At 34.6% G+C, this 26,333-nt stretch overlaps 1 protein-coding gene and 1 long non-coding RNA gene across 5 annotated transcripts in view; one reads left to right on the top strand and one right to left on the bottom strand.

The window, feature by feature from the left end:
• The window catches only part of LOC141495671 (phospholipid-transporting ATPase ABCA3-like), a 249,062-nt gene that overhangs the window by 192,777 nt on the left and 29,952 nt on the right, over positions 1-26,333 (bottom strand). For all 4 annotated transcript variants that reach the window (XM_074197271.1, XM_074197272.1, XM_074197273.1 and 1 more), the window contains exon 2: positions 25,195-25,454. In XM_074197271.1, the coding sequence (XP_074053372.1) occupies positions 25,195-25,401 (207 nt within the window). In that variant the 5' untranslated portion in view covers positions 25,402-25,454. The remainder of the gene's footprint in view (positions 1-25,194; positions 25,455-26,333) is intronic.
• Positions 1,027-25,330, top strand: LOC141495672 (uncharacterized). The gene is made up of 3 exons (XR_012470827.1): positions 1,027-1,105; positions 2,100-2,268; positions 25,226-25,330. It is a non-coding gene; the product is annotated as an uncharacterized LOC141495672 (long non-coding RNA).

Raw genomic sequence — 26,333 nt, 5'->3', positions numbered from 1 at the left:
CGCTCATTCCATCAGTGCAACAACCAGGGACAATTTTGGGCTGTCTGCAATGGAGAATACCATCTGTATGCAGAGCAAGAACTGTAGAATTTGAACAAAGACCAAGGACTATTACCTTTAATTTAGAAAAAAACTGATATCTTATTGTCTGATCTTGCTATCTCTTATACTTTGTTTCTTCCTTAAGTATATGATTTCTCTCTCATCACATTCAATTTGGATCAATGTATACCATAGAAACAATGTAAAGACTGGCAGATTGCTTTCTGTGGGGGGTGGGGGGAGGGAAGTAAGATTGGGGGAAATTTTTAAAACTCAAAATAAAATATAATTCAAAAAAAAAGAAAAATATGCCAAGGTCAACTAGAATGTTGGAAGAGATAAACAATCATTAAAAATTGTTAGTGAAACTGAACACTTGAGGGGAAAAAAATGGGAAAGAAATAAAAGCTACAAAAGAAAGATCAAGAAAGGAAATTAATAGCTTGACATGAGGTTCAAACCCTTGCCCAAGCAACAAAATTCTTAAAAATTAGAATGGACTAAAATGATTCCATGAGACAAAAAGAAATATTTAAACAAAGTCAAAGTATATATGCCAAGGAGGTCAATGATAAAAAGAAAGGTTCTGTATACACCAAAATATTTATAGCAGCACATTTTGTGGTAGTAAAAAGCTAAAAATGCAGTTAGTCATCTTTTAGTAAATGGTTAAATAAAATGTGATGCATGAAAGAAATGAGATATATAACTATGCTTCAATTAACAATATAAGTTCAAAAAACATGGAATGACATATATGAAGCAAAACAAAGTGTAAAACAAGAAAAACAACATATATGACTATATCAAAGGAAAGAACTCCATTAACCAAAAAATCAGAACTTCTTGCTGTGAAATCATTGTTTGACATATAATGATTATAACATATTAACAAAAAGAACTCCAATAAGAAAACAAAACAAACCAGAAAAGCTATGACATCATAATGCCTTCTCTTGAATGATTTGGCACTTCCCCTGCTTCTTTTCAGAGGCAGTAGATAATGGATATGGAAAATCACCTCTGTCAAATTTTTTCTTGCAAACAATATACAGGTGGTTTGGTGAGATAAATTTCTATATTCAACTACTATATATATTATTCCTCCTTTGAGCCAATACTGATGAGAATAAGGTACCAGCAACAATTCATCACCCTCCCTTTCAATTTCCCTTCTTTGTGAAAGTTTGAAATCCTTCCATTTCATTAAATTACCATTTTCCCCTTTAAGTATTATACTTAATTTTGCCAGGAAGTGATTTTTGATTGTAGTCCTAGTTTTCTTTGTGTTCTGAAATAACTTTGTTCCATAACACCCAATCCTTTAATGTTGCAGTGCTGTATTATCCTGATTATGGTTCCTCAATATTTTAATTGTTTCTTTCTGACCACTTGTACAACATTTTTTCCTTGACCAGATAGACCTGAAGTTTGACTATAATTGTTTCTTGGAGTTTTCAAAGTGGAACACAAAAATGAACTTCCTTAAAAGGTCACTTAGAAAACCCTAAGACTCTGGTGGTGATAAATTCCAGTGCTACACTCAGGAAATGTAGTAGAGGAGACCTAAAGGATGTTATGTCTTAAAAATAGAAAAAGGCCAAGGTTCCAAAGAGATGCTCTCCCATCTCCCTTCTTTCCCACTCCCCCAAACACTTGGAATGCTCACTCCAAATTCTGGAAATGGGAATTAACCCAGTTTCCTATGAGGAGAGATGAGGGTGGAAAGGAAGGAGGGAGAGAACAATGATCCCTGATTTCAGTAGAATGTGCTGTCCCTGCCAGCTGCATCACAGCTTACTAAATAGAATGACTGTAAAGAGCATCTTTTTTTAATAATCTCATTCCAGATAGCTTTATAGTCCCTATAAATATAGAGAACCCTAAATTAATATATTGAGTTATAGAAAATATTTTGTACCACATTTGTTTCCTAAGTAATGCACCTTCTCCATGTCCTATCCTTGTATGAACATGACTCCCAAGAATGCTTTGTTGGGTTTTTGAAAAAATATATATATTATTTTTCTAATATTTCTGCTGTGATCATTCCTCAGAGATTTGGGCAGTGACAGCAGATGGAAATTGAGTTCTAGGAAAAATATTCTACTGTCTCAGCACCCATTACTGTTGCCTTATGGACAAGCAGGTTAACTTTATGAACTTGGAACAAATCTCAGCCACATCGTGGACACTTTGGACCTCCTAGAAAGGACACCCAGTCAGGTTAGAGAGAACACACCAGTACATAAAGGCATCTATTTTAATGTCAAATGAAAAGAGTGTATCTCTACTTTGGGATGCTAACAATTTTTTTTCCAGAAATTCTTTTGTCTTACAAAGTATCAGATGTAAAAGAAGTCCTTTTATATTTTACTCCTGAAGAGTTTCCTATTCGTAGGAAAAAAGCTGTTTTGAAATGTGATCCAAAATCTCAATAAAGAGATGACCTAGAAAAATGATGTGGGTCTTTGCATGTATTAAAAAAAATGTTGTTTTTGAACTATGAACACAGAAAATAAAGCTTTGAAGTCAGTTAATAAAAGAAAGAAAAGCCTAGGACTAACAGTGGAAGATGATCCTACAGAACATTATGGAGACAATAGAACAACTGGATATTTTAATACCTGTTCTTTTTAATTATAATTTTATACAGTCAGTGTGCTTTTATAATAGGTATTATTACCTATGTGGAGAAATAGACAACAATCTAAAATGGAAATTAGGGGAATCAGGCAATTTTGATATATTCATGTAATACTCTGCATTAGTAAATTTATATTACGTTCTCTTGGCTAGTCCTTGGCATAGTGAAAAGTTAAAATATTTCTGAGTCAATGAGCAAAAGTAGTTGCCTCTATTCTGATAAGGAGCGACCCAACTATCTGCAGGTTTGATTGCCATCTATTGGCCATGAGAAATATTGCAACCTGTAAAAGTAGCCCCCATACCAAGAAAGATAGAAATAGTTCTGATACAATATCACTTGGTGGCTGAGTTAATTCAAGTCTGGTGACTAAATTTTTAACTATATGACAGCACACAAAAAACAACGCAACAAAAAATACCTCATAGGTACTTACTAATACATATGTATTTGACACATGAGCATGATGTCACATGGTACATAACTAGTGACAATATCAAGAATATAGTACAGTATAGACTTGGAGAAGCATTATACTATCACCAATTGTAAATAAGATCATATAATTTTAAAAACATTTTTAAAAAAATATTTTCAAAAATAAATTTTTATTTTCATAGATTAGGGAGAAAATTAATGGAAAGTTCAGCACTGATCAGATCATACACATGAAGTAATTAGTAAGAAAAGAAAAAGAATTATCCTTGCTTCCTAGAATTGGGGGGTTATAGTATTCTAATTCCCTTTTAAGAAGTTCTTATTTTAAGAAAATAAAACTTATTGCCACTTATTTCCTTGATAGTATTTCATCTCATTCCACTGCCATTGAGAACTTGCTCCTTCAACTATTCCAAAGTTAATAAATGATCATTTAATTTGAATCATTAGAAAATCTAAAAGAATTATGAGGTGGGAGTGGTGCTCTGAAGAAAGTAGACAACTTCTAAACAACTACAGTGAAGAATATTTAGCAAAGACTATGGGTGCCAGTAAATACTCATGTTCCAATGTAAATTAGAGGCTATTATGATAGGAATGGGATATTCAGAAGTAAATTTTTTGCCTCCAGATAACAAAAAGTTCTTCAAGAACTGTAGAATCAATACATTGGACTGTACATGCCTGAGGAAAGTTGCCTCAAATCAGAAACTGGGTCATTAGAAGAAGTACACACTCTACCACTAATTCAAATTGCAATTTTGTAATGCTGGCCACTCTCTCTATATATTCATTAGTAAACCTGAGTATGAATGAATGTGAGACAGTATGGGTATAAAAGGTTGGCAATGACCATAACTGACTATTATCTATCACCCTTTAAGCAAATAAAGTTTTTAAATTCAAACCAATATTTTATGTTATTTTGTTCTATATTACTGGCAATAATTTTAAAGGAAAGTATGAATTATCAGAGTGAAAAGTTTGTGCTTGACTGGCATATTATTAATAAATTTAAAACTATATTTTACTTAGGGGCCTGAATGAATCATTCTTCTGATCGTTTTCTTGGTGACAATAAAAGTTATTACTATTTTTTACTATTTTTTTCTTGAGGATATAAGATGAAAGGAGTACTAAGGACTTATTTCTCTGGAGGAATTAGGAGAGAATAGATGGGTGAGAATCTACTACTTCTCTGTTGATCTGTCTAATTAGCCTTTATTTACAAGGCTCAAAAATCTATCTTTTACCTTACTATCCCAGTGCTATTCCTTATGAGATTTCTAGTAGCAAAAGATGACCCCAAAGAAATAGGAACAGGAAGAGTAATCTCCTCTGAGGAACTAATTATTATGATACATTTTCCAAAAATGGAAAAGATGCCATTTCCCCCCTCTCCTTTTGAACCAGAAAAAAATGGTAAATCTTAAATAAGCCTTTCCTTTTTTATATAATGAAGAAAATAAAATTAATATGTTATTATATTTAAATAATAAAATAATTCAGAAGAGCAAATTAAACACACTGAATTGCTGTTTGGAGACTTAAGAAAAATATTGTACTCAGGAAGAGATCTGAGAATTATGAACATGCTGTGTATAACACATTACAAAATAGCTGGGTTCTACAACTTCCATTTGCTCCATCTCATATTTCCCTTATAATTTTACCCATCCTTTTTTTCTTCTCAATAAAGGATCCTTCCAGGGTGGCTAGGTGGTACAGTGGATAAAGCACCAGCCCTGGAGTCAGGAGTACCTGGGTTCAAATCTGCTCTCAGACACTTAATAATTACCTAGCTGTGTGGCCTTGGGCAAGCCACTTAATCCCGTTTGCCTTGTGTGTGTGTGTGGGGGGGGATGGGACAAACAAACAAACAAACAAATAAATAAATAAATAAAGGATCCTTCCTCATTTCCAAGGTTAACTTCTGAATCTAAGCTATATAATCACATCCTCTTTACTTCCTTTGGACCTATATTCCAGGTACTTTTTCATTAACTTTCTCCTGTGCCTACAAACATGATCAAGATCCTTTCATATTAAAAATAACCTCTCTTGACTTTGCTATCTCCTCGACTTAGCCATTCTATGCTTTCCTACTTCTGCATTCCTATCAATGTCATTCACTTCTGAAATGTATTCTGCCTTCCTCCTCCCTGCTCCAACCAGTTGGATTTCTCCTTCCTGTAAATTCTCACAACACTATATACAACATTTTGTCATTGTACTTGTTTGAATACATGCATTAATAACTTCCTGATTATTTTGCAAGATCAAACAGGAAAGAACAGTTTTGTGCACATGGTAGATCCATAGTGTCTACCATGGTGAAGTAACTTAGTAGAAGATTGAGATCTGTTGAAGTAATGAATAAATAAAATGATGTGAAGAAAAGAAGCTTGTACCATCTTCCTGGATATTAAACAAAGAGGGTAACAATGCTAATTAGGTATTTCCCATTTCTGTTGCAGCAAAATGACCAAGATATAGATTCAAATTATAGAATATGGAATTTAGGTTGAATGTGAGAATTTTTTACAAGGTTGCCTTAGTAAATGGAATAAGTTATTCAATGAAATTCAATTAATTCTCCAACATTTAATAAGCATCTGCTATGTAGAAGACAGGGCAGCTAGGTTGGCACAGAGGAAAGAGTACTGGGCCTGGAGTTAGGAAGATTCATCTTCCTAAGTTCAAATGTGGGCTCAGAGACTCACTAGACAAGACATTTAACCTTGCTTGCCTCAGTCTCCTCATCTGTATGGATGGAAGAGCAAACCACTCTAACATCTGCCAAGCAAACTCCAAATGGGGTCATGGAGACCAAAATGGCTGAAAATAACTGAGGAACAACAACAATGTCCAAGGCACTATAGTAAGTGCTAGATGTACAAATACAAAAATAAGAGTCCCTGTTCCCAAAGACCATCAATTCTATTTATGATTTTTTTAGTTTTATTTCATAAATGATCTAGAAAAGTGTGGGAAAGAATCAAGTGTTTTGCCTTCACAAGGGTGAGAAAGGGCATTGCTAGAGTCTCACAGATGTGAGGATAATATATTATAAAAGCCAGGATGTCTGGTCTTTGTGGAAACTCAAGAGATGTCAATCTATTTACAGGGAGGAGAAAGTTAAACAAAGAGAAAAGGTGAAATAACTTTACAGGAGTTGAATGAGAGTCTGTCCTTTGCACCCGGTTAAGGAGGTAGCTGTTCTTGTTCATCAGTATAATGAGCAAGGTGGGGAAAACATATGGGGACAAATGTATCAATTAGATTTGTGACCCCAGCCAATGATCAACATGAAGGGAGAGGAACAAAGCCTTTCAAAGTGCATATAACATCTAGCATTTGGGGATTTTGGGGCCCTTCTCCCTTTGAGAGAGGCATGCCATTTATTAAGATGCCTCAATAAAAAAAAATTTGATCATTCTGGACTAAGTATTCACGAACCATTTATAACAATTTGGGGGCCCAGTGGTACTATACCATCACAGAAATCATGAACATGGGTTTTTAAATCATACTCTGGCAGTACCTATAGATAATGTAGCATTTGATCTGTATACAGCTCAAGAGAATTTGCATTGTACTCTTCTCTCAGCAAATTATTATATTCCTTTAGGATTGAGGATATGAATCAGAGAAAGACTTGTGAACAATTCTAAGATTCTCACACAGAAAAGGTCTGCATCTTCTCTATCTTGGATCACAATAATACTCTTATCACAGAAACAGAAAGCATCTATCTATCATCTATCTATCTATCTATGTATCTATGTATCTATGTATCTATGTATCTATCTATCTATCTATCTATCTATCTATCTATCTATCTATCTATCTATCATCTCCTTTTCCTCCTGCATGAGCTAGCAAGTAAGACAAAAGCAAAGAAAGTTTGGACAAGGCAAGGACAAGTTTGGATCAGCTTAAGTAACAATCCTTACTTGGTACCTTAGAGAAGCTGGGGGAACTATTGGGACATGGAGGAGCAGAGGCACAACCAGTTCACTCAGAACCAATGGACAATTGCCACGCTTGACTCCAGTCTGTCATTAGGAGGGTAAACTGGAAGAAGCACTTGTTTTCACCATGTTCCTGTTAATCTGTAACCTAAGGCAGGAGAATAAACATCTCCTTCCATTCCTTCTTTTTTAGGCATCTTGGATTGCATTTAAGACCTTTCTTATCCACACCAAAAGATCTAGAAGAGAACTACAGTAGAAAAGTGACAAATGCAGGGACAACTATTTCCAACAGAAGTGATTCCTTTTCACTTTGTTATTCTGTGCACAAAAAACTAAATGTTCAAAATATATTAAATTGAGTGCCATGAGAAGTGACCTAAGAGAATGGAATAGAGCTAAGAGGTGGAGTCAGTTCCAGATGGAGTCAGATACAAGTAGTAGATTTAATATTTTAATATCTGATCAATATTTCATTTAATCTCACAATAAATTCTTGTGTAGTATGCTATGACAATTTAAATTCTGCAGCCCAATAATTAACCAATGACAATTAGCACCCTATACAGATAAGCCCAAGGCTAACAGCCACATACATAAATAAATTTCGATACTTAAAAAGTCTGAATTCAAATGAACTTAATGGAAAAGACTGGCAATTTCATTTTGACTAGTCATTATTTGGAATAAGCATTTAACCACAGTACTCTTCTGCATATAACATATCCTAGATTTTCCCACTATACTGTAAATCTGAGATATAAGCCATATTTAAAACATATACATCCATAATGAAGCTTGAGAGATATGTGTAAAAAGCATATTCAAAAGAGTGAATGGATAATAAATTTTATAATTAATCTTTCTCTCCTCCATCACCTGACAAAATAATTCACTTTTAATTCACATTTTATGCCTGAATGCAATATCCTTTCACTGAATTATCTTCAATTCTTTTTTTGAAATTCTGAAATACCTTGTGAGTTTAGCATCATCACTCTCTATTAGTTTTTTCTTCTGCTTTAAAGCATATACCAAAATACATTTTATTTGTTTTGTTTTGTTTTTTAGATTTTTTTTGCAAGGCAAACGGGGTTAAGTGGCTTGCCCAAGGCCACACAGCTAGGTAATTATTAAGTGTCTGAGACCAGATTTGAACCCAGGTACTCCTGACTCCAGGGCTGGTGCTTTATCCACTGCGCCACCTAGCTGCCCCAAAAATACATTTTATTAAAGTCTCCTCTTAATCCTGTTGCCTAATCAAACTTTCCATAATTTGTTCCTTGCTTTAATTTCCAAATTTTATTATTGAAATTCATTAATGATTCTTCAACATCATTCTGTATAATGACCTATATTTAGCACTCATCCTTAATGACTTTTCTGTTGTATGTAGCAAAACTAATTGAAAGTCAGAATCAGAAGTTTCAAAGCTTCCCTTCAAGAAAGGGGTCCAGGCAAAGAATTGGAAACTGAGGGGAAGCCCATCAATTGGGGAATGGCTGAACAAATTATGGTATATGAATATTCTGTAAGAAATCATGAGGGATGGAACTTCAGAAAAGCCTGGAAAGACATGCAAGAACTAATGCTGAGTGAAATAAGCAGAACCAGAAGAACCCTATATACATTAACAGAAACATTGTGAGATGATCAATTATGATAAACTTGTTCATGTCAGCAGTATAATAAGCAAAGACAATTCTTAAAGATTTGTGATAGAAAATACCATTCCAGGGAAGGAACTGTGGAGTTTAAATCCAGATCAAAGCTTACTATCTTCAAGCTATTTTTTTCTAATGCTTTTTTTCCCATTTTGATTTGATTTTTTTTCACAACATAGTTTATGTTAATGTTTATGGATTTATGTTTAACATAGTAATGCGTGTATAACCTATATTAGACTGCTTTCTGTCAGGAGAAGGGGAAGGGAAGGAGAAAAATGAAACTCAACATCTTCCAAAAAAGATTATTGAAGACTACCATTGCATGTAGTTGGAAAAATGAATTTAAAAAAATTTTTTAATTGGGGGGGGTCCAGGATAGTAATCTCATTCCCCACCACTTGCACTGATTTTTTTTTACTTCTTTGGACTTCTCCATCATGTATCATGCCTCAGGAAGTTCATCATGAGAAATTTTAACATTCTTAAAGAGCAAGTCATATTTGGCATTCATATCTCATTAGTACCTTCCCCCCTCAGATGGGACCCTCTGATTAGAGAGGAGTCTTAAGCTCCACAACCTTCATTTGCACTGACTGTGGATTTCTGTGGATTTCATCTTGTTGCTGCAGTGATTACCTTCTTCCTCCTCCCTTCCCTCTCCTTAGAGCTTCCTTGTGTGTGTTATCTTACAAGCTCTCTGATGGCAGGAATTGTCTTTTTTTTTTTTAGTTGCATTTATGTCACCAGCACTTAGTGGAATGCTTAACACATCCTTAATAAATGTAATAATGCATAATAAATATAATAAAATGTGAATAATCATTCCTGCTATTGTTTCTAAACACTGTCCCTGGCTCTTCTTACTTCAGTGTTAGTAGTGACATAGCTCTCAAAGCTCTCAAATCTGTGACCAATTGTGATTTGTGATCTACTCAAACAGTTAGCAGAAGCAATGGTGGTTATTGTGGCTACCTGGCTACCATGGCAAGACTAGCAGCTGGGGCAGAAGCTGATCTTTGAGGAGGCCTTTAATATCCATGACTTGCAGGCAAATGTTGAACATCTGATGCAAAAGATGAAGACAACAGTGAAGAAGGGACTAATTGTGAAGAATGAGAAGTGTATAATATCATTGAATTTATCTTCAACCTCAACTCAGGAGAGGGGAAAGGCATCTACGATAGCAGGAACAATGTGCTGGTCACATGCAACTTGATGGAAGTCAAAGTTCATTTTACAGAAACTTTTGCTACTAAAATAAAAACCAAGGCAATGAGTTGGATGTCAACAAAAATCCTAGAAAATGTTCATAATGGGCATGTTTTTGCCAATTGACCTGATTCAGTTTGTGTACTAGGGATGCATAAGAGGGCCTTAATCTCCCAAACATTGTCTGACCTCAAAGAAGAAACAGACTTTAAACAAGGGATCCCTAAGGAGCACTGGTGAATATGGACCTGTTTGGTCTCTCCTCAAAAACATTGTCAAATATGATACTGATATGGACACTACAGAATATGTCCACCTGGAACACGTCAAGGGTATGTCTGGAGACTCTATGAATCCCTGAGTAAATGGAAAAAAGAGCTGGATGTGTTCAGTTCACTCTGGCTGTTACATGCCTAGATTCTTTATTCTTGAATTATCAGGGTTTAGCTCCTTTCTCATTAAAGCACATGATTCAGTCTGAAGAGCTGGAGGCATATGACAAGTTGTATAGCTTCAATTTCTCATTTATTTGTTACCCCAGGAAGGCTTTGTCATTCACTTGAATATTATTTTCCTAAAATTTCCTAAAAACAATTATTTCTTCATTTGTAATTTCTACAAAATGATTGTGGTTACCATGTTGCTTCAGTTGTAATGGCAAATGCTGTAAGTACAGTAATAAATGCCAATATAATTGTGAAAACAAATGAATAGATTTACATAAATCAATAAATGTTTATTGATTGACTGACATCTTCCCATGACCATCACACTAATTCTGAATTTTGTCATTTCTCATGCCAACTACTGCATCAGCTCCACAACTAATTTCCCTATATCAAGTTCATCCCTACTTTAGATTCATGCTCCATATAACTTTTTTTTAGGTTTTTTTTGCAAGGCAAACAGGGTTAAGTGGCTTGCCCAAGGCCACACAGCTAGGTAATTATTAAGTGTCTGAGACCGGATTTGAACCCCGGTACTCCTGACTCCAGGGCCAGTGCTTTATCCACTAAACCACCTAGCCGCCCCTCCATATAGCTTTGAAAGTATTTTTCCTAAAGCACAGATCTGATCAAGTTATCATGATTCCCTATTCCAATTAACCAATTCCTGACACACTCCACTGACCTCCTATTGAATCTATGATAAAATATAGACTTCTTTGATTGGTATTTGTCTCTCTGCTCTGGATCTATTTTTCAAACCTTATTGTACATTTACTCTTATTCTGTTCCTTACACAAAATTTAACCTTCCATCTCTGTACTTCTATACAACTTTTCTCCCATGCCTATAATGAATTCTTTGCTCACTTCCATCTCTTAGAATGCCTTATTTCCTTCAAGACTTTGCTTCAAAATTCTCTCTCTCTCTCTCTCTTTCTCTCTCTCTCTCTTCACATAATAACATATATACATAATACTTCTATATGTACAACTCTCAATACGTATGTCCATGCCTGACCTCTTCCAAAAGCTAAGGGCCACATTTTTCCCATTACCTATTACACACTGCTACTAGATGTTAAAACTATCAATTCAATAAAAATATAGCTACACTAAAATGCTCCATTTTCCAAAAAAAGAAATAAGCCTTTTTTGTGAAGACATCTCAAGCAGGATTCTGGACTATTTGTGTTCTTCTGTCCTTTATAGCTAAACTCCTCACAAAATGTTTCCCAATCTCTTCTTAACCCCTTATAATCATTCTTATCATCTACCTAAATTCCTCTCTTAAAATTACTGATAATCTCTTAACTTCTCTATCCTCATTCTCCTGGAATGTAGCCTTTGACATTGTTGATAAGTCTCTCCTTGATACTCCCTTCTCTCTAGATACTACTACTCTATCCTAGTTCTCCTACCATCTATCTGACCCCTGCTTCTCTGTCTCTTTTACAGGATTCTCTTCCAGATAATGCCTTCTGGTCATATATGTCCCTCAGGGAACTGTTCTGGATCTTATTCTTGTCTCCACAATCTTAGCAGCAACCATGAATTTAATTACCATCTCTATGCTGATGACTTTCATATCTATTCTATCCCAAACTCTCTGCTCCAATTTTGCCTCTTCATCTGCCTTTCATACATCTTAAACTCATTAAACTCAGATATATTGAACTCATTACTATGGAAGGCAACACTATCCTCTCAGTCCCTCAGGCAAACCTGGAGATCATCCTGGATTTGTCACTATCTCTCATCCCAGAACATCCTAGTTATTGCCACGGTCTGCCAGGTTCACCTCTGCAACATTTCTTGAATATGTCCCCTCTCTCCTCAGCTATTGCCACAGCTCTAATACAGGCCCTTATCTCTATGGGTTTGCCAACCTAAATTCTCTCCCTGCTCCAATTAATCCTCCATTGAGGGTGTATGGGGTGTTAATCTCTAGCATGAAGACTTGGCAAGCCACATTGGTGTCTTAAGTAGTTACCCAGCTCTCACCTGTGGCTCCAAGAAGCAGTAGCACACATGGTGATCCCCACTCCAAAAAAAAAAAAAAAAACTTGGTTGACAGGCTAAACCAAATGAAAAACAACCAAGAGGTCTCAAAACTGTCAGTGAGTTAAGGGAATGTCTAACCAAAGCATGTAAAGACTTCCTCCCAGTGGAAAGAGCAGATGAGAAAAAATTGTTCAAAAGGCTATGAAGAAGGCTAAAAGCAGATACTCTAGAATGCTATAAAGCTTGAAAGATGCCAAGATCATCTACTGCATCCCAGGCCATCACTAGTCATCCTGACCTTTGTCTTACCAATGGACTTTGATGACTAGGGAAGAATGATGAAGCTGAAGACTCTGGGGCAACTCTGCCTAATTTAAGTCCAGTTCATGTGCAAGTCAAAACATACCTGTGGTGTCATTGGTCTTCTTCAAAAATGAAGGACCAACAATAAAATGCAGGTTTAACTCTGACACACACACACACACACACACACACACACACACACACACACACACATACACACAGACTCTCTCTCTCTCTCTCTCTCTCTCTCTCTCAAATAAATTTCAGTGACTCCTATTGCCTCCAAGAGGAAATACAAAATGCTGTGTTTAGCATTCAAAGTCCTTCATAACCTAGATTCCTCCTTCTGATAGAGAAAAAATAGTTAGGAATTTGCACCATATCTTCATAAAAACAATAATGATTCAAAACCTCAGATTAAATGTAAGATAGCAAGTGGCTCCATTATCAAGCTTGACCCTTTTGAAATAAATTCACTGTTGTTTTTAAGAGAGAAGATGAAGTCAACAAGAGTTGTTCTTAAAATGGAAATATGTAATATATCACCATCAGGAATTAACAACCTAATATGGCAAAGTAGAGGAACACTTTGCCAAACTCTTCCACCTCCCCCTTCAAACAACTTTAAAATAATTCCTTAAATCAAAGTCTAGAGTGGGAGCAACAAGGTTGGGGTGAGATATTTTTCCAGACCCAGACAACTTCAGAGTCTTGAAAGCAGCTACATCCATAGCAACAAGAGCTTCAGGAGCTTATAGCCCAAAGATAGTGAAGGGATTAAACAACTGATCAGAATAAGATTCTGAGGGATTCCTGTGCTAGCCCTGGGTAAGTATCAGGCACTGTTTGTCAACTCCAATGCATATATGTAGTTTCAGATTGCAATTCCAGGACAGAGAAAAGAATTAGAGCTTGTGGCTGCAAGGGAACAAGAGTCCTACCTGAACAAAGATCAAAAATGAAGATTAGGTGAACAGTGACCACATCAAGGAACAGAGCACAGGTCATATCATACCTCCAGATCAGAACACCTTGGAAGCATCAAAAACTTACAATCCCCAAAACTAGCTATGAAAATAGCAGCAAAATAATATTTAAGAGCGTGACCCACAACCCTCTTTCACTAGGGATGAGCAAAACCCAACTTTAACATGAAGTTAAAAGTCAATAAATAGTCTGGGAAAATGAAACAAACAAAAAAAAGAGTCTGACCATGAAAAGCCATCATGTTGATAAGAAAGATCAATATACAAATTCAGAAGAAAATTATGTGAATACAGAGCAAAAAAAAAAGCCACATTGAACACAAGCCCAACAAGAATTCCCAGAAGAACAAAAGAGCAAAAAATTATTTTAATTATTTTAAAAATCAAATAAGAGCAGTAGAGAAAAAATCAGGAAAATAAAGAAAAGCAGTGTAAGAAAATTATGAAAAGAATTGCATTTTGAAAAATGAGATACAAAACCTCACTAAGAAAATGACTTTTTTAAAAAAGCAAAAATGGTCAAATGATAAAAGTACAAAACCTCACTGATGAAACTAACTGCCTAAAAAACAGAATTGACCAAAGAAATTCAAAAGCTCACTGGAAAAAATTAATTTCTTAAAAATTAGAATTAAACAAGCAGAATCTAATAACTCCATGAGACATCAAGACACAATAAAACAAAGTAAAAACTGTCACACACACACACAAAAAAACAAAAGTAAAAAGAATGAAAAAAGAAGAAAATGTGAACTATCTCATCAGAAAAAATTGAAATGGAAAGTAGACTGAGAAGAGATCATTTAAAATTATTGAACTTCTTGAAAGCCATGATAAAAAATAAAGACTAGACAACATATTTCAAGAAATTATAAAGGAAAACTCCCACAATACCATGAAACCAGAGGGTGAAATAGAAATTGAAAGAATTCACTGATCTATCACCTTCTGAAAGAAACCTCACAATTCCTCCTGGGAATATTATAGCCAAATTCCATAGCTTCCAGGTAAAGGAGAAAATACTGACTTCTGGCCAAGATGTTGGAGACAAGCCAGGCTCTGTGCTCAGGTCTCCTGATCTTCCCTCATATATAATATGAAACAAACCTCTTAATGGAAATGTGATTGACAAAACCCAGAAACTACACCTACCTCAAGGTCTGTCTTTAGGGATCGGTTTTGCTGAGCTCAGGGAGTCAACAGCCAGTGGGGGGGGGGGGGCGGGGTGAAAGCCACACTAATCTAAGATCAGCCCTGGAGGCTTTCGCTCTGAGAAACAACCAGAGAGTGGAGACATGGCAATGGGACTGACAGTCTGGGACTTACAGGAAGGTATGGAAGGTAAGTTCCAGCTTCTAGCACCCCCTACTGGCCGACCCAGGTAGAGTTAGTAAACCCAGTGAGTAAAGCCTCTAGGGATCCCAACACCAAACCTCTGTGACCCAGCCCCTCCCCCAACACAACACCTTAGAAAAATGAAGAAAAGACAGCAGAAAGGCAGGGTACATAGAAAAATTCCTGGAAGGAAAAGACCCTAATTCAGAGAGAGACATAGCACCTTTGAGGTGAATATGATTTGGTCTTCAGCACAGAAAGACTTCCTTTAAGAAATCAGGAAGGAGTTTAAAAATCAATTGGAAAAAGAAACTCAAGAGAAGATTAACACCTTGCAACAAGAAAACAAATTCTCAGAAAATACAATTAGAAAAATGCAAAAAGAAAATAATTCTATCAAAACCTCAATTGGTCAAATGGAAAACTCTTACAAAAATAGAATTGACCAATTGGAAAAGGAGTAGCAAAAGGTAAATGAAGAAAATTCTTCCTTAAAAAAAAGAATGCAGTCTGTGGAAACCAATGACTTCATGAGATAACGAGAATCTGCTAAACAAAACCAAAAAGTTGAAAAAATACAAGAAAATGTAAAATATCTCATCAACAAAACCATTGACCTCAAGAATAGATTGAGAAGAGATAATGTAAAAATTATTGGTCTTCCTGAAAACAATGAAGAGGGGAAAAAAAAAGCTAGGACTCAATATTACAGGATTTAGTGATGGAAAACTGCCCTGATATCATGGAACCAGAGGGGAAAATAGTTATCAATCCCCTCTGGAAAGGGATCCCAAAATGAAAATTCCAAGGAATATTGTAGCCAAATTCCAGAACTATCAGATAAAATAGAAAATGCTTCAAGCAGCCAGAAAGAAACAATTTAGATACCAAGGAGCCACAGTAGGGATTACACAGGAGCAGGCTGCATCAATATATAAGGGATTGAGGGGCCTGGAATGCAATATTCTGAAAAGAAAAGGAGTTTGGAATGCAGCAAAGAATTCCATTATCTGGCAAAATTGAGCCTTCTCTTCCAGGGCAAAAGATGCACATTTAATGAAATAGGAGACTTCCAATTTTTCCTGATAAAAAGACCAGAGCTTAATAGAAAATTTGGACTTCAAAGAGGAGATTCAAGGGACACATGAAAAGGTAAAATTTGAAAAAGTGGGGGGAGAAAAAACTGTTATCAAATAAGATGAAACTGGCTATATCCCTACCTGGGAGAAAAACTTTAATAACTCTAGAGAACTGTAACTCTATTAGAGAGAATTTAATTATCCACAAGAGATGAACATTCATGACTTATTCAAGAAACCACTATCCAATAAGATGAAACTGGCTATATCCTTACCTGGGAGAAAGATTCTAATAACTCTCAATAATTGTAATTCTAGGAGAATATAGTCAGGCAGATGTGATGGATACTCATGACCTTCCTGTGACTCAGAGAATGATTTAAAAACAATAGCTCCTTTAAAAAAATCAGATGGGAGGATGGAGGAGACTGAATGGTGTAAATCTCATTACATTAAGAGGTACAAAGGACTTATTGCAATAGAGGGGAAGAAGGGAGGGGGGTGAGAACTGCCTGAATCTTACTCTCATCATATTGGCTTAAAATTAACATACATACACTCAGTTAAGTTAAAAAACTTATCTTACCTTTAAAGTCTAAAAAGGGGAAAAGAGGAAGGGGAGGAAAGGGGGAGCCAACAGAAGGAAGGGAAGGAAGAAGGAGCAAAGGGAAAGGGGGAAAAAAGGAGAGGGGGTTGAATATAGGAGGGCAAACACACTGAAGGTGGTGGTATTCAGAAACAAAATATCAGGGAATATGGATAAAGGGAAAAAAGGGGGGAAACTACAAACAGAGGGAAGATAACATGGAGGGCAATAGTTAGTAATTATAACTTTGAATGTGAATGGGATGAACTCTCCCTTAAAATGTAAGCGAACAAGGGGTGGCTAGGTGGTGTAGTGCATAAAGCACTGGCCTTGGAGTCAGGAGTACCTGGGTTCAAATCCAGTCTCAGACACTTAATAATTACCTAGCTGTGTGGCCTTGGGCAACCCATTTAACCCCATTTGCCTCGCAAAAACCTAAAAAAAAAATGTAAATGAATAGCAGAGTGAATTAAAAACCCTAATCCAACAATATGCTTCTTACAAGAAACTCATCTGAAGCAGAGAGATACATATAGAGTAAAGGTAAAATATTGGAGCAAAATATATTTTGTTTCAGCTAAAGTGAAAAAAGCAGGGGTAGCGATCCTTATCTCAGACAAAGCAGCTGCAAAACTAGATACCATTAAAAGCGATAAGGAAGGAAACTATATCCTTCTAAAAGGTACCATAGAAAATAAAGTAATTTCAATACTAAATATGTATGCACTGAGTGGTATGGCATCCAAATTCTTAGAAGAGAAGTTGAAGAGTTACAGGAAGACATAGACAGTAAAACCCTACTGGTGGGAGACCTCAACCACCCACTCTCAGATTTAGATAAATCTAATCATAAAATAAACAAGAATAAAGTTAAGGAGGTAAATAGATTGTTAGAAAACCTAGACATGATAGACTTATGGAGGAAACTGAATGGGGATAGAAAGGAATATTCTTTCTTTTCTTTAGTACATGGCACTTACACAAAAATTGACCGGGTGCTAGGGCATAAAAACCTAATAACCAACTGTAGAAAGACAGAAATAGTGAATACATCTTTCTCAGGTCATAATGCAATAAAAATCACATGCAATATTAGGCCAGGGAGATATAGACCCAAAACTAATTGGAAACTAAATAACCTCATTTTAAAGAATGAATGGATCAAACAACAAATTATAGAAAGAATTAATTGTTTTATCCTAGATAATGACAATAATGAAACAACATCCCAAAATCTATGGGATACAGTCAAGGCAGCTGTCAGGGGATATATTATATCTTTAAATGCTTATAGGAATAGATTAGATAAAGAAGAAATCAATGAACTAAATATTCAACTAAAAATTAGAGAAAGAACAAATTAAAAAACTCCCAGTTAAATACCAAATTAGAAATTCTAAAAATTAAAGAAGAAATTAATAAAACTGAAAGAAAACTATTGAACTAATAAATAAGAGCTGGTTTTATGAAAAAACCAATAAAATCGATAAACCTCTGATCAATTTGATTAAAAAAATTAAGAAGAAAACCAAATTGCTAGTGTCATAAATGATAAAGGTGAACTCACCACCAATGAGGAGGAAATTAAATAATAATTCAGAATGTTTTGCCCAGCTCTATGCCAGTAAATTTGATGATCTAAATGAAATGGATTAATATTTACAAAAATATACATTGCCCAGGTTAAATGAAGAGGAAATGAAATAACTAAATAACCCTATTTCAGAAAAAGAAATTCAACAAGCCATTATTGAACTCCCTAAGAAAAAATCTCCAGGGTCAGATGGATTCACAAGTGAATTCTATCAAACATTTAAGGAACAATTGGTGCCAATTCTATATAAACTCTTTAAAAAAATAGATGAAGATGGAACTCTGCCTAACTCTTTCTATGACACCAATATGGTGCTGATACCTAAACCAGGAAGAGTTAAAACAGAAAAAGAAAATTATAGACCTATCTCCCTGATGAATATAGATGCAAAAATCTTAAATAAAAATCTTAGCAAAATGACTACAAGTTATCACTAGGATAATACACTATGACCAAGCAGGATTTATCCCAGGAATGCAGTGTTGGTTCAATATTAGGAAATCTGTCAGTATGATTAATTATATCAATAAAAAACCTATCAGAAATCATATGATTATGTCAATAGCTGCTGAAAAAGCTTTTGACAAAATATAGCACCTATTCCTACTAAAAACACTAGAGAGCATAGGAATGGATTAGAATAATAAGCAGTATCTATCTGAAACTATCAACAATCATTATATGCAATGGGGATAGGCTAGCAGTATTCCCAATAAGATCAGGTGTGAAACAAGGATGCCCATTATCACCACTATTATTCAATATAGTATTAGAAATGTTAGCCTCACAATAATAGAAGAAAAAGAAATCAAAGGAATTAGAATAGGGAAGGAAGAAACAAAACTCTCACTCTTTGCAGATGACATGATGGTATACCTAGAGAATCCCCCAAAATCATCCAAAAAAACTACTAGAAATAATTAGCAACTTTAGCAAGGTCATAGGATATAAAATAAACCCTCATAAATCCTCAACATGTCTACATTTGACTAGCAAGATGGAGCAGAAAGAGCTAGAAAGAAATACCATTCAAAGGGCAGCTAGGTGGTGCAGTGGATAAAGCACCCGCCCTGGAGTCAGGAGTACCTGGGTTCAAATCCGGTCTCAGACACTTAATAATTACCTAGCTGTGTGGCTTCAGGCAAGGCACTTAACCCATTTTGCCTTGCAAAACCCCCCCAAAAAATCCCATTCAAAGTAACAGCAGAAAATATAAAATACTTTGGAATCTACCTGCCAAAGCAGACCCCAAAACTTTTTGCAGACAATTACAAAACACTTCTTACACAAATAAAATCAGATTTAAATAAATGAGCAAATATCAATTGCTCATGGATAGGCCGAGCAAATATTATAAGAATGACAATTCTACCAAAATTAAACTACTTGTTTAGTGCCCTAACAATCAAAATTCCAAAAAATTACTTTAATGAGTTAGAAAAAAATTGTAAATAAATTCATATGGAGAAATAGAAAGTTCAGAATCTCCAGGGATTTAATGAAAAAAGTGCAAAAGAAGGTGGCTTAGCTCAGATCTAAAATTATATTATAAAGCATCAATCATCAAAACTGTCTGGTATTGGCTAAGAAATAGATTGGTGGGAGTGACTAGGTGGCACAGTGGATAGAGCACCGGCCCTGGAGTCAGGAGTACCTGAGTTCAAATCCAGCCTCAGACATTTAATAATTACCTAGCTGTGTAGCCTGGGCAAGCCACTTAACCCCACTGCCTTGCAAAAATCTAAAAAAAAAAAATAGTGTGGTGGATCAGTGGAACAGATTAGGTGCAGTAGCAGGAATTCATAATAGTAATCTGCTGTTTGATTAAACCCAAAGAGTTCAACTATTGGGAAAAAAACTCTTTCTTAGATAAAAACCATTGGGAAAATTGGAAGTTAGTATGGAAGAAACTTGGATTAGACCAACATCTCACACCCTATACCAAGATAAGATCAAAATGGATATAGGATCTAGACATAAAAAACAATATTATAAGCAAGCTAGGAGATCAAGAAATAGCTTACCTGTCAGATCAATGGAAAGTGAAGCAGTTTATGACCAAGGAAGAGATGGAGAACATTATTAAAAATAAACTAGACAATTTTTATTACATTAAAATAAAAAGCTTTTGCACAGACAAGACCACTCTAACCAAGATCAAAAGAAATGTAGTAAACTGAGAAACAATCTTTACAACTAGTATTTCTGACAAAGGACTCATTTCTAAAATATACAGAGAACTGAGTCAATTTTTTTTAAAAAAAGACTGAGTTACCACCTCACACTTCCCATACTTGCCAATATGACCAGAAAGGACAATGCTCAATGATGGAAGGGATGTGAGAAATCTGGTACACTAATACATTGTTGGTGGAGCTGTGAACTCATACAACCTTTCTGGAGAGCAATTTGGAATTGTGCCCAAAGGGCAACAAAAATATGCATATCCTTTGATCAGCAATACCACTATTGGGTCTATACCCTGAACAGATTATGAAAAAGGGTAAAAGCATAACTTGTACAAAAATATTCATAGCATCCCTGTTTGAGGTGGCAAAGAATTGGAAATTGAATGAATATCCATAAATTGAGGAATGGCTTATCAAACTGTGGTATATGTATGTGATGGAACACTATTGTTCAATTAGAAACCAGGAGGGATGGGAATTCAGGGAAGCCTGGAAGAATGTGCATGAACTAATGCAGAGCAAGATGAGCAGAACCAGAAAAACATTGTACACCCTAATAGCAACATGGGAGTGATAATCACCCTTAATGCATTTGCTCATACCAACAAGGCAACAATCAGGCACAATTTTGGGATATCTGCTATGGAGAATGTCATCTGTAACATGAGAAAGAATTGCGGAGTTTGAACAAAGACCAAAGACAACCTTTAAATTTTTTTTAAAATGTTATCTTATTATGTAATTCTGCTATATCTTATAACTTTATTTTTCTTCCTTAAGGATATGATTTCTTTCTCATTACATTCAACTTAGATCAATGGAAACCATGGAAACAATGTAAAGACTAACAAACTGTCTTCTGTGGGGGGGGAGGTAAGCAAGATTAGGAGGAAAATTGTAAAATTCAAAATAAATAAAATCTTAAAAAAAATTTTAAAAAGGAGAAAATACTGAAAGTTGGGCCATTCAAATGCCATGATACTATAGTGAGCATCATACAAGATTCAGCAGCTACAATGTTAAAGGAGCAGATGGCTTAAAATATGATATTTCAAGGAAAAGGCAAAAGAGCTAGAATAACAATGAAGAATAATCAACCCAGTTAAATGGAGTATAATCCTACAGGGGAAAATAATCAATGTTTAATGAAATAAAGGATTCTCAAACATTCCTCATGGAAAGACCAGAGATAAATAAAAAATCTGACATTCAAAGACAATGCTCAAAAGAAGTATAAAATTGTAAATATAAAAGAGAAATCATAATTCACTTAATAAAGTTTACATTCCTATATGGCCAGATGATATATGAAATTTCAAAGAAATGTTATCATTAATAGGACAACCAGAAGAACCCTACATAAAGGAAAAGGGGATAAATTGATTATGTTGAGATAACTCAAATATATATATATACACATATATGGGTAGAGGGTAGTTAGGTTGCACAGTGGTTAGAGCTCTGGGCTGGAGATAGGAGGACCTGACTTTAAATCCGGACTTAGACACGCCTAGCTGTGTGACCTTGGACAAGTCACTTAACCTTATTGCCTTGCAAAAACATACAAATATATATATATATATACACATAATATACATATATGTTCTTTATGCATGCATGTATGTGTATGCATATAAATGGGTAAGAAAGAGGGATACTGGGATAAGAGGAAAGGGAGAGGTAGAATGAGGAAAATTATCTCACATAAAAGAATAAGGTAAGCAAGAGAGTTTACAGTGGGGGGGGAAAATGAAAGGGAGAAGCTTTGCTTGAATCTTTCTCTCATCTGAATTGATTCCAAGAGGGAAGAATATATATATATATATATATATATATATATATATATATATATATATATATATATATATACATACATACACACACACATAGACACACATGTACTCCATTGGATAGAGAAATCTGTTTACCCAACAGAGGAACAGAGGAGAAAAATAAAAGGAGAAATGGATGGGGTGATAAGAGAAAGGCCAGATGATCAGAAGGAAAACAGTTTTTTGAGAAGATGTAGAAAGAGGGGGAGAAGAAGAAATAGAAGAAAATAAGATGGAGGAAAATATACAGTAATCATAACTGTGAATGTGAATAGATAAATTCACTCATAAATCAGAAATGGACAACATAATGGATTAGATACCAGAATACAATAATATATTGTTTATAAGAAACATGCTTCAGATAGGAAATGCTTCAGAAAGGAAAAAGTTAAAATAAGGAACTACAGTAGAATTTACTGTGCTTCAGCTGAAGTAAAAAAAAAAAAGACAGAGGCAACAATCATCTCAGACAAAGCAAAAGGAAAAATATACTTAATTAAAAGGGATAAACAGGGAGGCTCAATCTTGCTAAAAGGTACCAGAGACAATGAAGTAATATCAATATTAAATATATATGCACCAAATGGTATAGTATCCATATTATTAAAAGAAAAAAACAGTTAGTTACAGGAGGAAATAGACAGTAAAACTTTACTAGTCAGGGAGCTCAATTTTTCGCTTCTCAGAACTAGATAAAACTAACCAAAAAAGTAAGAAAGAAGTTTAAGGAGATGAATAGAATTTTTTTTTTAAATTAGTTAAGACAGACCTTTGGAGAAAACTGAAGGGGAGTGAATTAGTATATTTTTCTCAGCTATATAAGGCACCTTCACAAAAAACTGACCATGTCTTAGGGCACAAAACCTCATAAATGCAGAAAAGCAGAAATTATCATAAACAAAAATTATATTCAGTAAAATAATTAAAATAATTGCAAACTAAATATTCTAATTATAAACTCAAAGAATAAATCATAGAGGTAACCATTAATTTCATTAAAGATAATTACAATAAGGAGACAAATACCAAAATTTGTGGAATGCAACTAACATAGTACTTGGAAAAAAACTTATATCCCTACATACTTACATCAATAAAAGAGATAAAGACCAGATCAATGAATGGTCATGGAAGTTTTTAATAAAAAAAAAAACCTGGAAAAGAACAAATTAAAAGTCTCCAATTAAATAGCAAAATAGAAATCTCAAAAATTAAAGGAGAGATTAATAAAATTAAAAGTAAAAAAAAAAAAAACCCGGGGCAGCTAGGTGCTGCAGTGAATAGAGCACAGGCTCTGGAGTCAGAAGCACCTGAGTTCAAATCCAATATCAGACTCTTAATAATTACCTGGCTGTGTGACCTTGAACAAGTCACTTAACCTCATTGCCTTGTAAAAAAAAGTTTAAAAAACTCCAATGAATTAATAAATTAGGCACTGGTTTTATGAAAAAATCAGCTGGATAGATAAACCATTGATTAGTATGATTTTATAAAAAATGAAAAAGGTGAATACGCTATCAAGATGAAATGAAAGCAATAATAAAAAGCTATTTTATCCAATTATATGTGAATAGAACTAATAATCCAAGTTAAATGGATGAATATTTACAAAAACATAAATTGCCCAGATTAACAGAAAAAGGAAGAAAATATTTAAATAACTAACTTAGAAAAATAAATTAACAAGCCATAAATGAATTACTTACCAAAAAACGACCAAATAGATTTACAAGTAAATTGTGCCAAATATTTAAAGACAAATTATTCCCATATTATATGAATTAATTGAAAATGGGTAAAAAAGAAGTCCTAACAAATTTCATATGAATATGGTCTTGATACCAAAGCCATGGGTGAAAAAACAAATAAAGAAAACTACAAACCAATTTCCTTAAAGGATATTGTTGCAAAAATTTTAAATGAAATATTAGATTACAGTAATATTTCACAAAGATCATACAATGACCAGGTGGGATTTGAAATGCAGGGCTGGTTCAATAACAGAAAAATTGTAAGTATAACTAACCACATCAACAAATCTTGTGATTATATCAATAAATACAGAAAAAACAAATCTTATGATTGTATCAATAAATATAGAAAAAAACTTTTAACAAAATTCAATTAAAAATTTAATTTCTATTAAAAATACTAGAATACTTCTAGACTAGAACACTAGAAATGGGGCTATTTTTAAAAGGATAAGTAGCATCTACCTAAAGTCAAGAGCAATTGTAATGGGGATAAACTAGAGGTCTTCAAAATAAGATGAAGGATGTCCATTATCAACAGCATTTTTCAATATTGTACTAGAAATAATAGCTTTAACAATAAGATAAGAAAAAGGGAAAGGACTTTTATGTACAAAAATACTTATAGCAGCTCTTTTTATGGCAGCAATTAATTGACAACTAAAGGGATGCTAATCAAATGAGGAATGGCTGAACAAACTGTGGTATAAGAAATCACAATGCTTCAGGAAAATGGGAAGATTCAAATGAACTGATACAAAGTGAGATAAGTAGAACCAGGAGAACAGTAGACATGGTAACAGCAATATTTTATATGTTGATCAACTGTGAAAGACTTTCCTACTTTGAGCAATATAATAACCAAGACAATTCCAAAGCCCTCATGATGAAAAATGCTATCCACCTCCAGAGAGAGAACTTTTTTCACTTTACCTTGCTTTTTTTTTTGCAACATGGCTAATATAGAAATATGTTTTGAAAAACTAAATTAATACCAGAAAGGGTAACAAGTGTATTAATTAGTTAATGGTCTGAATTGTATACATGGATAAAAATCCTTGGGGTTCAGATATTTCAACATGATAGGCAATGACAGATGCAGATGGTTACCTTCGTTTTTTTTTCTTTTTCCAAAACCAAGGTACGGACGATGAAGATTGAGATGCAAAGGAAGCTCAGCAAGATCAACAAGGAAAAATTATCCTCTAAAACTGAAATGTATGGATCATTAGTGAAAGATGGAAACGGGAACCTCTTCATAAAACTGATGATCTTCTCAAACTTCTCAGTCATGGAGTCATTCATGTGGTAAAGCATTATCTGTTTGTTGACAGTATGTTGCAGAGACAGAAACCCCTCTCGGAAATATCCTAAATGAGAAAGAAAAGGACATTAAGCACAACAGACTGAGAAATATTACAAATGAGTATCAATTGATAAATTAGGGAAGTCAGGCCTGCCCACTCACAGAACTGGATTAGTTGAGGCCTGAAAGACATTACCACAGTTTTCAGTCTAAAGGATAGCAGAAAGCTATGGAAGTCGTTAGTGTAAATAGCAACTCTCAAATATTCATTCCTATGTCCCTACTAATTTCAGAGCCTTCTCAAATGTAATGCTCCCTCTGGATATAGTCTATAAATACTCAAACAAAACAAATGTCAATGAAAAGGAACGATGTCAGTTTTCTTCATATTAACTTCATATTAATAGAATCTACATAAAATTGAACTTAACTGAAATGAGACACCAAGGATAAGATTAATGATGTTGCTAATGCAGAAATAACTGGCAAAATGATAACTTCCTACTGGGACAAGGCCTTCACTAATCTTAATAGTAAGTCCATCGTGTTAAGTTCCTGCATTTTCCCATGTAAACCAGTTTAGCTGTTAGTGGAGATGATACTTTCTCCTCCCTAAGGTTGTATATGGTGAAGGGTCCTGATCTCCACCAGAGGAGATAGCTCCATACAAAGGGTTCTGAGATATGGGTAATATATATCTCCCTAGTTAACTCTATTATTTTTGAATTCAGAATGTTAAAGAAGTGAATACCAAGAAAATATTTACATTCCCACTAGGTAAAAGTGAATAGGATTAACAATACTTCATGCTTGTCATGGCATCACCTCCCTGAAATCATGGTCCAAGAACAAAGGACAAATATCATCATCACAAGCAAGATATTTATCCATATCTAAACATACATACAAAGACATAGATTTAGATATAAATATCTTGTTTGTA

The sequence above is a fragment of the Macrotis lagotis genome, chromosome 8 (assembly GCF_037893015.1).
Source record: "Macrotis lagotis isolate mMagLag1 chromosome 8, bilby.v1.9.chrom.fasta, whole genome shotgun sequence".
Lineage (NCBI taxonomy): Eukaryota > Metazoa > Chordata > Mammalia > Peramelemorphia > Peramelidae > Macrotis > Macrotis lagotis.
The sequence above is the reverse complement of the archived record's forward strand: the minus strand, read 5'-3'. Positions and strand labels throughout refer to the sequence as shown.